Source organism: Fukomys damarensis, unplaced genomic scaffold (genome assembly GCF_012274545.1).
Source record: "Fukomys damarensis isolate Sample0158 unplaced genomic scaffold, DMR_v1.0_HiC HiC_scaffold_13, whole genome shotgun sequence".
Classification (NCBI taxonomy): Eukaryota; Metazoa; Chordata; class Mammalia; order Rodentia; family Bathyergidae; genus Fukomys; species Fukomys damarensis.
The window spans coordinates 28,866,396-28,879,621 of record NW_022900925.1 but is presented as its reverse complement, the minus strand read 5'-3'; the positions used below and the strand labels follow the sequence as shown (position 1 = coordinate 28,879,621).

At 38.7% G+C, this 13,226-nt stretch overlaps 1 protein-coding gene and 1 long non-coding RNA gene across 2 annotated transcripts in view; one reads left to right on the top strand and one right to left on the bottom strand.

Moving 5' to 3' along the window:
• Positions 1 to 13,226, top strand: part of Ankfn1 (ankyrin repeat and fibronectin type III domain containing 1) — a 449,198-nt gene that overhangs the window by 419,859 nt on the left and 16,113 nt on the right. The window contains exon 23 of the mRNA XM_033762964.1: positions 7,370 to 7,536. Coding sequence (XP_033618855.1) covers positions 7,370 to 7,536 — 167 coding nt within the window. The remainder of the gene's footprint in view (positions 1 to 7,369; positions 7,537 to 13,226) is intronic.
• LOC117285877 overlaps positions 1 to 13,226 on the bottom strand; it is a 47,369-nt gene that overhangs the window by 21,287 nt on the left and 12,856 nt on the right. The gene's annotated exons all lie outside the window — the stretch shown is intronic.

Sequence of the window (13,226 nt, the reverse complement as noted above, 5' to 3'; positions counted from 1 at the left end):
CTTGATAATAGTCCTTTGTCTGAGGAACAGCTGGTAAAAATTTTTCCCACATTGTAGATTGTCTCTTAGTTCTGCTGATGGTTTCTTTTGAAGTACAGAAGCTTTTTAATAATATGAGATCCCAGTTGTTGATTCTATCTGCTAGTTCCCGTGCTACTGATGATTTGTTCATAAAGTCTTTTCCTGTGCCAATGTCTTTGAGAGTTCTGCTTAACTTACCTTCCAGCAGGTTTAATGTTTCTGTTTTAATATTTAGATCTTTAATCCATTTGGATTTTAATTTAGTGCATGGCAAAAGATAAGGGTCTAATTTTAATCTGTGGCAGGTTGACATCCAGTTTTTCCAACACCATTTATTAAAGAGACTATCGTTACCTCCATTGAGGATGGTCAGCTCCTTTGTCAAAGAAGAGGTAGCTGAGTACATCTGGGTTTGTTTTTGTGTCTTCCAGTCTGTTCCACTGATCCTCAGGCCTGTTTCTTTGCCAGTACCATGCTGTTTTTATCACAGTGGCTTTGTAGTATAGTTTCAAATTGGGAATTTTATACCTGGTGCCATGTGTCTGTTGCCTAAAATGGCTTTTGCTATTCTAGGTCTCTTATGGTTCCAAATGAATTTTTGGATTCTTTTTTCTAGTTCTGTGAAATATAGTGTTGGAATTTCAATTGGCATTGCATTGAATGTATATAGAAGCAATCGCTTCTCGGCCTTTTGGCTAAGATCAAGTGAATGTATATAGAAGTTTTGGTAGTATGGCCATTTTCACTATGTTGATTCTTCCTACCCAGGAGCAGGGGATATCTCTTCAATATAGTTCTAGAAACATTAGCCACAGCAATTAGACAAGAGAAAGAAATTAAAGCAACAAAGATAGGAAAGGAAGAAGTTAAACTGTCATTATTTGCTGATGATATGATATTCTACATTGAAGACCCAAAAAACTCCACCAAAAGACTTGTAGACTTAATTGACAGATTCAGTAGAGTATCTGGATACAAGGAGAATACCCAAAAATTAATAGCCTTTTTATACACAAATAACAGACTCACTGAGAGAGAAATAAGGGAAAAAATTCCTTTTACAATAGCATCCAAAAAAATGAAGTATCTAGGAATCAATCTAACAAAAGAAACAAAAGATCTCTACACTGAAAACTATAGCACTCTGAAAAAAGAAATTGAAGAGGATATAAAAAAATATATAGTATCTTTTTAAGGACTTCTAATAATGGACCCAAGCTTCTCTAAGAAATAAGCTAGTCACTTTTAAAGCAGGGACTTCTGTATTCCATAGGTAGTCCCATAATAAAAGGTCAAGATACACTAAATAGTTCTAAGAAAGAAGAGAATTTTTGGAAAACTCAGTCAGAACTCAGAAAAACTTTAATAACTATAGGGGAATGCTAATGAAACTTGAAAAGGTGTGAATTATGGGAATATGTAAATTATAGTAGAAGAAAGAGTTTCAGTATATTTCAGTTTAACTTGTATAAGTCATCTCCATTCCCATGAAAGGATTTGAGATTTGGCAAACTGATCACTTTCCCACCCATGGCCTAAGTGAATCATAAATAACTTGCCAACCAGCTATGGAAAACTGCATCTGTACCTATTCCAGCACTAAACAAACCTAGTGAGGATAAAATGATAAAAAAGAGCTTAGCCATCTGTATCCTAGAGTGAAGACACAGGGACAAACCCACAAGATATTCCCGCAGAGGATGACCTGTGGGGCTGAAAGAACCCACCCCACAGGAGGACCTTGTGAGATTTGGGTAAGCAGGCTGAGATGAGGCAAAGTGGTACAATTTCACCCACTCCTCATTCGACAGCCCCAGGGATAACACTCCACCATCCCTTGGGTGGGAGCAGGAATAGGACCCCTCAACAGTAATAAAGCACGTGCCCAGGAGGCCACCAAGCACTACCCTTTACACTCTTCCCAAAATAAAAAGAAAAACACCATCATAAGCCCTTAGAAACTTCATCCAGTGATGTGGCCTCTTGAGGATTTTCCTAACCTACACTGAGGAGGTCACCCTGCCCTGGTCCTGTAAGCAGTCACAATTAACAGCAGACATGTGATAGGAAAATAAATGATTTTTATTGATTCCCCTGGCTCTATGATTCATATTAATTGGACTAGAAAGACAAAAAGCCTGGAGAATTTTTAAAACATAGTTTGAGACCTGATACATATTTCGTACTTCTGTGCTTGGCTGCATCCTTCATTCAACAAACATTTACTGAGCTTACACTGTATGCCAGGTACTATACTGGAGCTAGACATTAATAAGGCACAGTCCACCCATCAGACCTTCAAAATCTAGTACAGGATATAAGCACTGACATCAACGACCTCATACAATGAAAGCATTGCTGTAAGACACAGGCTGTTGAGTTTTAAAGGAAAGACACTCAACACAGTCCACCCATCAGACCTTCAAAATCTAGTACAGGATATAAGCACTGACATCAACAGACCTCATACAATGAAAGCATTGCTGTAAGACACAGGCTGTTGAGTTTTAAAGGAAAGACACTCCAGCCTTCCTTACAGAGTTAACATTTAGCTGGATCATGAAGGATAAATAAAAATTCAGAAAGTTAAAGAATAGGGACAGCAGAAAAGGAAAACCATTTAAACACGCCAAGGCTTAGAGACCTAGGAAATTACTTTTGGTAGCTCATTGCAATGCATGTTTAGGGCATCCCAGAAATCTAAAAGTTAAAAAGGTCAAAATGAGGAAAGGCTACTTGTGTTATCTTAAGAAGGTAAGATTTTATCAAATATGCAAATGGAAGTGATGAAAAGATTTTAAGAAAAGGAAAGATATGACCTCAGTGGATTTTCAAAGTTCTGTGGAGGATGGACTGCAGGAAAGTAATGGTGGAGGTGGGGAGGAAGGCCAGAGGGAATGCTTAGAGCTGAGGGAAGGAGACAATTAAGAGACTGCCTGTCTCACTAGTCCAGGTGAGCAACAGGAACCCCAACAAAGGCAGCCACAAGGGACAACAGAGGAGAAAGCAGAGGCGCGAGGAATTTAGAAGTTACAATCAATGAGACTTTGTGATTGATTTGATGTGGTTGAAAAGTAAAATAGAGGAGCCAGAAAGTCTGAATAGGGTGCTGCAATGGATAATGTTGCCATCTACCAAAACAGGAAATAGGAGGGGAGGGACAGGTTTGGGGGAGGGGAGAGATGATGCGTTCAGTATGACAAATGATGAGTTTTGAGGTGCCTGTGGGATATCCAGGCAATGAGCCTAATAGAATCCAGGCCACAGGCTTGCAAGAAATGGCACAGTCTCAACCTTCATTCCTAATGCCCATTTTTCATCATTTAGGACACAATACCTGTATTTCAACTACCAAATTATCCATTACCAAGAATATAGAGAGGTACCTTGTGCTCAGGTTCTTTTTGATGCTTTGGCAAGGAACTGTGGCACTGACCCTATGAGGTTATCTAGTTGATTCCTTGGCTTTCAAACTAGGCCACATAGCCCAGACTGACTGCAGTCAGTGAGTTAAAGATCCTTGGAAAGATTATTCTAATCCCAATCCTGTTCTAATACTCTAACTACAAAATGTCTCATACTTCCTGGGGATAAAGGATTAAGAATAGGAACACTTATTTTGTATCTGGTATGTGTCATATGCTGTGTTGGATACTTTATCTACACTTACTATTTAATCGTTAAGTAGGCCTTATTATCCCTCTTGTAGGGGCAGCACTGAGGCTCCTAGAAATTACCTGCTCACCATCTTACAGGCAGAACTATGATCTAAATCCAGTCCCGTGTGACATCTAAGCCCATGCACTTTCTACTGTACTATACTGCTAGTATTCATGCCAACTATAGTTTACTCTATCACTATCTTATAAAGAAGGGGGAGAAACACACCACAGAAAATTAGTCTTAGTCTGTGAATTACTAACAAATCGTGTGGTCCAGATAATGACATTATCGTAGCCTTCTGCCATTTTTGTCTATAAAATGCATGTGATTCACATTTTTAAAAAAATTAGAAACTTCCAGTCTATCCTCCCCTCCTTGGTGATGGCTACCAAATGTATCATTGCTAAACCACAAAAGACTATGTTAAAGTAACATTTGTTAAAGTGACCTTAAAGACTCTGGATGAAAACCACCACTAGAGTAGGAAACTGAAACATTACAGTTAAAACTTCCTCATAACTCACTTGTGGTACATGGTGTGGATGGCATGGGTGCTGAGACCACCCACTGATCATGGCTCCAGTCACAGACACAACAAGAGAAAGCTGTGAACAGCCTGGATTTTACGAATTTGGATGCAACTGATAGTGGTGGTTTTTTTTTAAAGAAATTATTCAGTCGATTTTTCTAGACATATTTTGGAAAAGGAAAAAAGTTGAATTTTTAATTTTTACAACTCGGTTTGGAAAAGCAGGCTGTGAGACACTTCACTTTCTTCATTCTGCAGCCAAAAGAGGACATCTGTCAAGTGCTAACAGGATACAATCCCTCCTTGAAAGGCAAAAAGACACATTCAGAGAGCTACAAGGGTCAAGGATAAGCTACAAAGTAATAGTGACTCCTTTCTTGTGGGCTGCTAGTAAATATTACAGATCTGAAATACACCTTTCAGAACACACACACATACAAAAAATCCAGCACACAATGACAAAAGTGAGAACAGAAGGAAAAGGGTGCCTTCAGAAGGGCAGGATCTGCCCTCTTCAGATCAATTAATGCATTTATTTCTTTATTCATAAAGCTCAATAAGCATTAGTTGAGAAATCAGAATGTTCCAGGTTTTAAAGAAATAATAATTAATAGAAGACACAGTTCCTGCCCTCAAGCAAGCCATAGTCTAATACCAAGGCAATTACATAGACAAGTGTCACCATACATTTAGAAACAAGTGCTCTAGCGGCAGGCACAAAAGGAGGAGTAACTAGCTCTGCTCAGAAAAGAGGAGATGTCAGTGTAAATTCCACTGAGAAGACGTTTCAGTGAAATATCTTCCATTATCAATAAGGAGCCTTGAAGGCGTTGGTAGAGACTGGTATTTGAGGATAAGGCAAGGCATATGTAAAAGCATGGATGTACATGAGAAGCCTAAAACAAGTAAATAAATTTTAAAAGTAAAGGAGAGCTGATGGGAAACTAGAAGGAAAACTCTTAAGAAATGAGAAAGACGGGCTGGGGCTTTAGCTCCGTGGTCCCACACCCGCCTGGCACAAGGTCCTGACTTCAATTCCCAGTTCAGGAAGAAATGAGAAAGATGATCAGGGGGAGGTGGGAGAAGGCAGAAGGGGGTAAAGAGATTGAAAATGATTAAGATATGTTATATGCATATACCAAGTCCCCAAAACAAATGTCACTATTCTGTATTACAAATATGCAATAATTTTTTTAAAAGCATAGACATATAAAGTATTTGCAGGAAGTTCAGTCTAACCAAATCTTAGGATTGGTGCAGAGCTAGTGGTAGCTGAGGGTGGGTGCACAATGAAAGCTATGATCATAGATGTATTCAAATCCTAGATCCTTATGAGAAGGATCCTTTTCTTTCCTTATGCAGAGATGATGTTTGGGTTTTATCCTGAAGTTAAAAGGAAGTTCTCAGAGGTCATTACGTGGGGAAATCACATGAGAACTTTATCATTTGGGAAAAGTGAAATAGTTTGTCATTTACTGAAAGAGTATATGAAACCCACTCTTCTTTGTGTCACACAAGAAAGTGCTAAAGAGAGCTAAAAATGGGAAGGAAGGATCTGACACCAGAGATAAAACTCAACTCCAGGCCTGAGACTACCTGGGTTGAGAAACACCTCCTTCAAATGAACAAAGTTGGGGTAAGGATGAACCACTGAAGCCTACACCAAATTCTCCTCTTCTGCTCCGTAAGAGGAAAGACAAACAGAGCACATTATTTATCCTAAGAGAAAATCAAGAAAGGGAGCAGGCGATGATAAGATGAGAACAAGGCACCAAGAAATCTCTCAATATGCAATGAACAGGGCTTACTGACTGAGGTGTGGAGTTGATCAGATGCCCCATTCTGAGATACTGGGATTCAGCCTCCAAAACAAGCCAAATTTTGTTCTTGGGAGCTGACAGCAAAGAGGTAAAGGATAATAATTATATCTTCTTTCTAGAATTCTTCCCATAAGACATGCATATGTGTTTCAACAGACATGTTGTTGTGATGCTCCTATTTCCAAAGAGCAGAACACAATAGGATAAGTGAGAGATAGATAAAATAAATGAGGTCATGAAGAATGTGTCCATATTCAACAATGGGCCAGAAAGAGACTGGAACTACACGAGTCTGAATGAGGACATTTTCCTCATCCTTTTGGAATCTGAAGCTATGATTTGATCAGAGGTGATCAGAGAAGTATAAAAAATCTGAGCGCCTCAGGGTGCCTGCACTAGGCTCAGTCCTGCATTGCTCTGTCCCTCGTGGAAAGGGGCAAATGATGGAGATGAAGGTTAGATTGTTTCTTGTGGCCTCTGTCTCATTATCTCTTGAGAGGGTAAAAACAGGTTTGCTACAAATGGAAATGGTCTGTCCAAGTGTCAAATCCCATCATACTTCCAGAGGAGCTGAAAAGGGAAGAGACAAATGGAGGATCAAAGTTCACATTAGGCCAGTCAGGGAAGGTTTTCTATCAGACAAAAGATACACTGAGAAATGTGTATCTTGTGTCTTTTGGGGGTTCTGGCCTTAAAAAGGAAAAAAGCAAGATACATAACAGGAAATCAGACAGGAAAATCAAAACTAGGTTTCAAATTGAAAAACTTGGGATTTGTTCCTTTAAAGTGATAATTTGATTTTCTCAGTCACACACACACACACACACACACACACACATACACACACTCATTCAGTCATGTGTGGCTTAACACTGGGGACAAATTTTAAAGTCTGTGCTGTTAGGCAATGTCATGGTGCAAACATCATATAACATAGTTTACAAACTAATATGTCTATTACATCACTAGGGGATATAATCTTACTGGAGCAGCATTATCGATGCAGCCCATCACTGGCTGCAACATCACTATATGACATGGGACTATTAAACTAAAAATCCCCAGCTTTAGGAAACGGTCCACATAAACTGCAGCTTGAACTAATTCCATTTCCCATACCTTACCAAGGTTGGTAAACCTAAAAGGGAATACTGTCTAACTAAAACCAGACAACTGGCCCCTTAAGAGCATATTTATAATTTACTTATGGCTTAATATTTTCCACTGATAGGATTAATAAATCATGTTCTCATTCAACTGGTTTTCTGTAAGGTATGAAGTTTTCTATTTTGATACCAGATCTTAACATATTCTACTTTGCTTGTCCATTTTCCAGTTCATTTTTGCAGCTACAGAGAGAAATTTATTAGTCTGTATTGCCGCCTTTCTGCTATTGTGGAGCTGGATTCTCTGACTACCCAACAGTCCCTGAGGGAAGCAATCTCAGACAGCGAGGTTGCGGCTGCCAAACAAAGACATCAGCAAGTTTTAGATTTCATTCAGGTAATGGTTTGTTTCTTCTCAGTTAACAGAACGAAAGAGGGCTGGAGATTTAGCTCAGTGGTTCCACAGCCTGCCTTGCAAGCACAAGGACCTGAGTTTGAGCCCCAGTACCAAAAAAAGAAAAAGAAAAGGTAGGGTGGGAGGGGTGAGAACCAAGCAAGGGTAAAAGCAGAAATCTTGGCTGATTCAAAAACCACAGTGTGCAAGCAGCCTGGTAATTTGGCTAAATGAGGAGCTCAAGTAGACATGAATTTTCAAAGGCTTAAGAAAAAGTTGTAGATAAATCACACTATTCCTCAGAATTGTATCATCCACCATAGTAAGTAGCAATGGCTTACCACACTGCAGGAAAAAAACAGCCCCAGAAGTAATGATCAGACTATTAATCTTATCCGGTAGCCTATTGGTAAATCCAACAGAAAGAAAATTATATGATTTACTCAATATCTCAGAAAAGAAAATTACCAGTTTATGTTAACCCAAATCCAGTTAGACCTAAGATTCCTCAGTTGTGGACTTCTTTTTGGCAGAGTGGACACTTTCATGTGTAAGAAAATGTATTCCCTGACTATGATCTTATCTGGAGAAGCTTTGTGGTGACACCTGAGGGTCTTGTGAAAGGGGTACTAACTAGTAGTAATCAAGAGAATTTGGATTTGGCCTGAAATTGCTCCTAAATGACTTATCCAAAACTTAAAATCTAGTATAATAGCAATAAGCCCATGATTAATATCATGATGATATATATTCAGTTCAATTTCATAAATATTTGTAAGCAGCCAGGTGTCAGACATTTTATGGTAGATATAAAGTTGAAACAGATATGGTCACTGAACTTTTAAAATTCATTCCGGTAGGGCCAGGGATTTAGCTCAGTGGTTCCAGAGCCTGCCTAGCAAGCACAAAGACCCGAGTTCAATCCCTGGTACCAAAAAAAAAAAAAAATCATTCTGCCAAGACAAGAAGTATTTAGAAATACTATTTGCAAATTTTTCTAAGTGCTGAAAGAGAAATACCAAAAAAAGTGCTGTGTCAACACAAAAAAATAAGAATTTACTTGCACTGTAGATAGCAGAAAAACTGCCACAGATGTCACTGACGTTTAAGCTAAGCTGAAGGACTATATTAGATGATAGTGAGAGAAAATAGAATATGGAGCATTCAGACAGAAAGTATAAACAGATAAGGCAGAAAGAGCAGAAAAATAACATTTGGGCAATGACACATAGTCAAGGCCAGATGAAGTATAAATTAACTGTGGAACAGTAATGAGAAATTAGGCAAGATTGAAAAATAGCAGTGAGATCTGATGACAAAGACTTTATTAAAGCCCCTTGTAAGGAATTTGCATTAATTTTGTAGGTAAGAAAATGCTAGCCAAAGTTTTGGAAAAAGTAAATTATAGGATCTCACAACTCTGTGTAGGACAGATAGTAGCAGGGCTACTTGTCTCCTCTGTGTTATTATGGCCATACTGCTTGTTGATTGCAAGCATTTACTCTAATTGGTCCTGCTCACCAAATAATTTGCGTCTCTTTCCTGGATTTAACAAGATGACCAAAAGGTAGGGAAACCAGCTAAGAAACTCTTGTAACTATCCAGACAAGGAGGAATGAGAATTTAAAATAAGGAAATGCTTCGAACTTTGGGCCAATAAATCACTTAGTCTAAATCTCATCTGAAAAATAGGAATCATAATATAGATCCTTGAAGCTCATAGTGTTAAATGGACAATTCAAGGAAAGAATGTGTGTGAAGCACTCAGAATAGTGTCTAGCACATAATAATTATGCAATAAATTGTATATTCATTCTTTCATTCAGTAGTAAGAAGAAAAACTCCTGGAAATGTAACTATATAAGAATGGAGACTCTGGAGTATTCCCAAAGAAAATATTACAATACACTTGCAATTAGTGAAAAGAAATCTGTACAAATATCCTACTTTCTTCATCCTATAAGTATCTCAGGTGACCTTTTAGAATAAAGGAATAACCTTTTATGAAGTTACTTGCTCTCTTTACCTGAGAATGTAGGATTTAAAACTTCAAACTAGGAATGGTGACAAACACTTACAATCTCAGCTACCTGGGAGGCTGAAGCAGAAGGATCACAAGCTCAAAGCCAATCTGGAAAACAGCAAAACTACCCTGTCTCAAATATTAAAAAAATAAAAATAAAAAGGTCTTGAGGTATGGCTCAGTGCTAGAATGCTTGCCTAGCATGTGTAATGACCAGGATTCAATGTAAAGTTCCACAGAAAAAATCAGAGAGACAATGGAGCACAGTAAGAATAAAAATGGGGCAGAAAGCAAAGAACACACGTTAGTCCTGAATGTTCTACTGATAAACTCTGGAGTGGTGGGAAACTCACCTCATCTCTGGAGGCCTCATTCCTTCTTCTATGAATGGAATGAAAGGATTGGATTAGATTCATTCTAAGGACCTAGTGAACTCTACCAACCAAAAATATATTTATAGAAACACTTCTCTAACCATGCTTTAGGTTGTTTCTGCCTTATTCTGCTTAGGCCATCCTGAATCCAGTATGTGTTCCAATATGGAGACTGACTTTTTTAGTCTCCTGAAGTCTTGAATGCCGCCCCCCAACCATCAGAGTTCCTGACTTCCATTCTCACTTCCTTACCATTACCCTGTTCTTCTCTTTCTCACTTAGCCTAGAGTTCCACTGCCTTTTTCTCTTTCCTTTTCATCACACTATTAAGAGGGCTGGATAAAGTATGCAAGCCAGGCCAGGAATTTTTCAAAGTACTCGCCTGTTCTGGTCTCCCAGAGCAGGTAATTTGAGAGATCTTGTACATACCCGCTTCCAGCCAGCCATGTACACATAGACTTGGATAAAAGCCAGTACCTTAAAGGGTTCAAAAAATTACTTGTTGGGCAGGGTAAAACCAGACCATCTCACTGTACCCATAGGCTTCAGTGTACCACCCAGCTCTACCAAAAATGGATAAACTTCACTGAGTGAAGATACTTTCAATATCATCTCTCTTACTATTTGACTTCTTAGTCTCTCTCAAAATGAAAACCAGCTGCAGCCACTCACCCATTGGAGTTCACAGCTCAGCCCACCACACACCATAACCTGCAGAGGCGACCGCCAGTCGGGAGAACATTTGTATGATTCCAGATCTAAGACAGTGTTGAAGTCACTACACAAACCAAACATTGTAAAGAGCAAAGGAGTCTATATAAATACAGTTAGGAAAAGAAGCCAAGAAGTGCAGCCAGAAAGGGGGAGGGCTGGACCAGGAGAGGTGTAGAAAACCATAGATAAGGTATACTGGCTTTATAGACAGCACGTACAGCAGAAATGGCAAAGTGAACAGGAAAAAGAAAGAGAAGAGAATAATGTCAAAGTGTGGAGACCTGGAGTGTGGCAATTTTGAGCTGCTAAAGCCTAAAGGGCAATTAGGCTATAATTTATATACTGTAATGCTTCAAATGCTTCTAAGCTGTAATAGAAACACAGCTCATTAAATACAGCCAATCTATCATCCCCTCAAGCACCTTGTAGCTGTGCTGTGAGAAAACCAATCACCTTTACATCTTAATAAAAATATTATCTTGCCTGAGAACAGAGAAAGGGGTATAATTTATGGGATGAAAACTGAAATTTTTAAAGAGCAGGGTGAGAAATGGATGCAGAACTTTTAATCAACAGACTACTTATTGAGTTCATAATCTTTCTTTTTTAAAATGTGTCAGCAAGTCTTTAGAAGTTGAATTTGGACCTTAAAATCAGGGGGGATTATGTTGTCAGTTACTTTCAGATCAACAGTATAAGGTAAGATGGGTGAAAATTGTACTTCTTTTGGAGCTACTTAACCAAGTCCTTTTAGATTCAATATACAGGCCTCCCTGTGCCCATGGGTTTTTATGTTTTAGTTAAGACCTCTCCACCTTATCACTGAAAAAATTAAGAAGTCAGTATTGCTTCTAGACAATGTTTTTTAATTTCCACACTATCCATCCTAAGCAACAGGCTAAACCACTATATCAAAAGAGAATAGGTAGATTATTAATAACTATATTAATTTCCTAAGACTTCTAAATCAAATTACCACAAACTGGGGGCCTTCAAAAAGAAATGTATCCTTTCACAGTTCTGGAGACCAGAGTATGATGAACATGCTGGCTGAGCCGCACTCCTGCAGAAAGCGTAAAAGAAAAGTCATTCTCTGACTCTTCCAGTTGTGGGTGGCCACTGGCATTCCTTGACTTACAGCCACATGACTTTGTTTCCTGTTTCCGTAGTTACATTGCTTCCTTGTTTTATACCCTCTCAGTCCTCCTTTGCCTCACTCTTATATGAGTGTCCTTATGAGGACATTTGTCATTAGAATTAGTGTCAACCTAGGATAAACTCCTCAAAAACCTTAACCACATTATATTAACATTTACTTATCATACAAGGTAAGAGTCATGGGTTCTGGACATTGGGAACATACTCTTTAGCATCCACATTGTTATGGCTTGTGCCCATAACAAAGCCTTGCACAGTCATAAGTGGGGCTTTTTCAGAGGTGGCTGAATCTAGAATAAGTGGTTGATTCATACAGCAGTGCTAGAATTAAAGGTGCCAGGATTAAGGTCGGATGATTACTGAAACAGTCCAATGAATGGTTTGGCACTGCCCTTATCCCAGTAGCCTGGATACAATATAAGGGACAGAGAGAGGCTTGCCTTCCCCCTTGCTTGCTTTGCTACCTTCTGCCCACCATGAGCTGTTTCTCCTCTGCAATGCCTGCTTGCCATGCTGCCCTGCCTTGGAGCCAGTCAATTACGGACTGAAATATCTACAAACTTTGAGCTAAATAAATCTTTCCCTTTTAACTTTGGGTGCTGGGTATTTTGTTGTAGCAAGGAGAGAAAAGTAACTAAGGTACAAATTTAACCCACTGTAATAATCATGAAAAGTCATAACAATTGAAACTGTAACAATGCATAATTTATAAGGAACACTAATCTACATTATTATAATCCTTATAATAACTCTGAGGCTAGAGATCTAAAAAATTATGTATATAGCACATTTACGTATTCATCCATTCAATAAACAATCATTTTGGGGAAACACTCTATACAGCTGAAGGCAAAAGGCACAAAAGCATAGTCCCTGTCCTTGACAGACACTGTTAAAGCTCTCCACAATCATGGCAGTACATGAAGTCTAAAATAACTTCAAAACAAGAGTATGCTGCATGAGATAGAGTTAATCAAATCCAACTGAGATAGCAACAATTTCATCAGGAAAATTCAGTCTCATCCAGGATTCCCAATTGTCTTATCTCTGACTTCAGATTTCTTCTTTCAAAATGGCTTAGTAGCTACATATGGACCTGTCAATTGCCAAACTTCCTTCTCAACTCACCAAGCTAACAAATCCTGGAGCTCAATCTCATACTGTCATCACCAGCCCTGGATAGTCTGCCAAGTCCTGCTAATTCAGGATAGAGCAGAACTGAAAATCAAGGGAAAGTGGCTCTCAACCACATGGTGCCACTCGTTAATTTATTGTAGCCTGACTGTTACTCTAAACCTAACAGACTAAAAGTCACTATTTCAGACTCTACTTTGTTTTGGAAGAACCGGCTTTGTGAATATTATTAAAGGGTAGGTTTGAGTACTGATTAAAGACCTAAGAAGGAATTTCAAAAAGACAATACT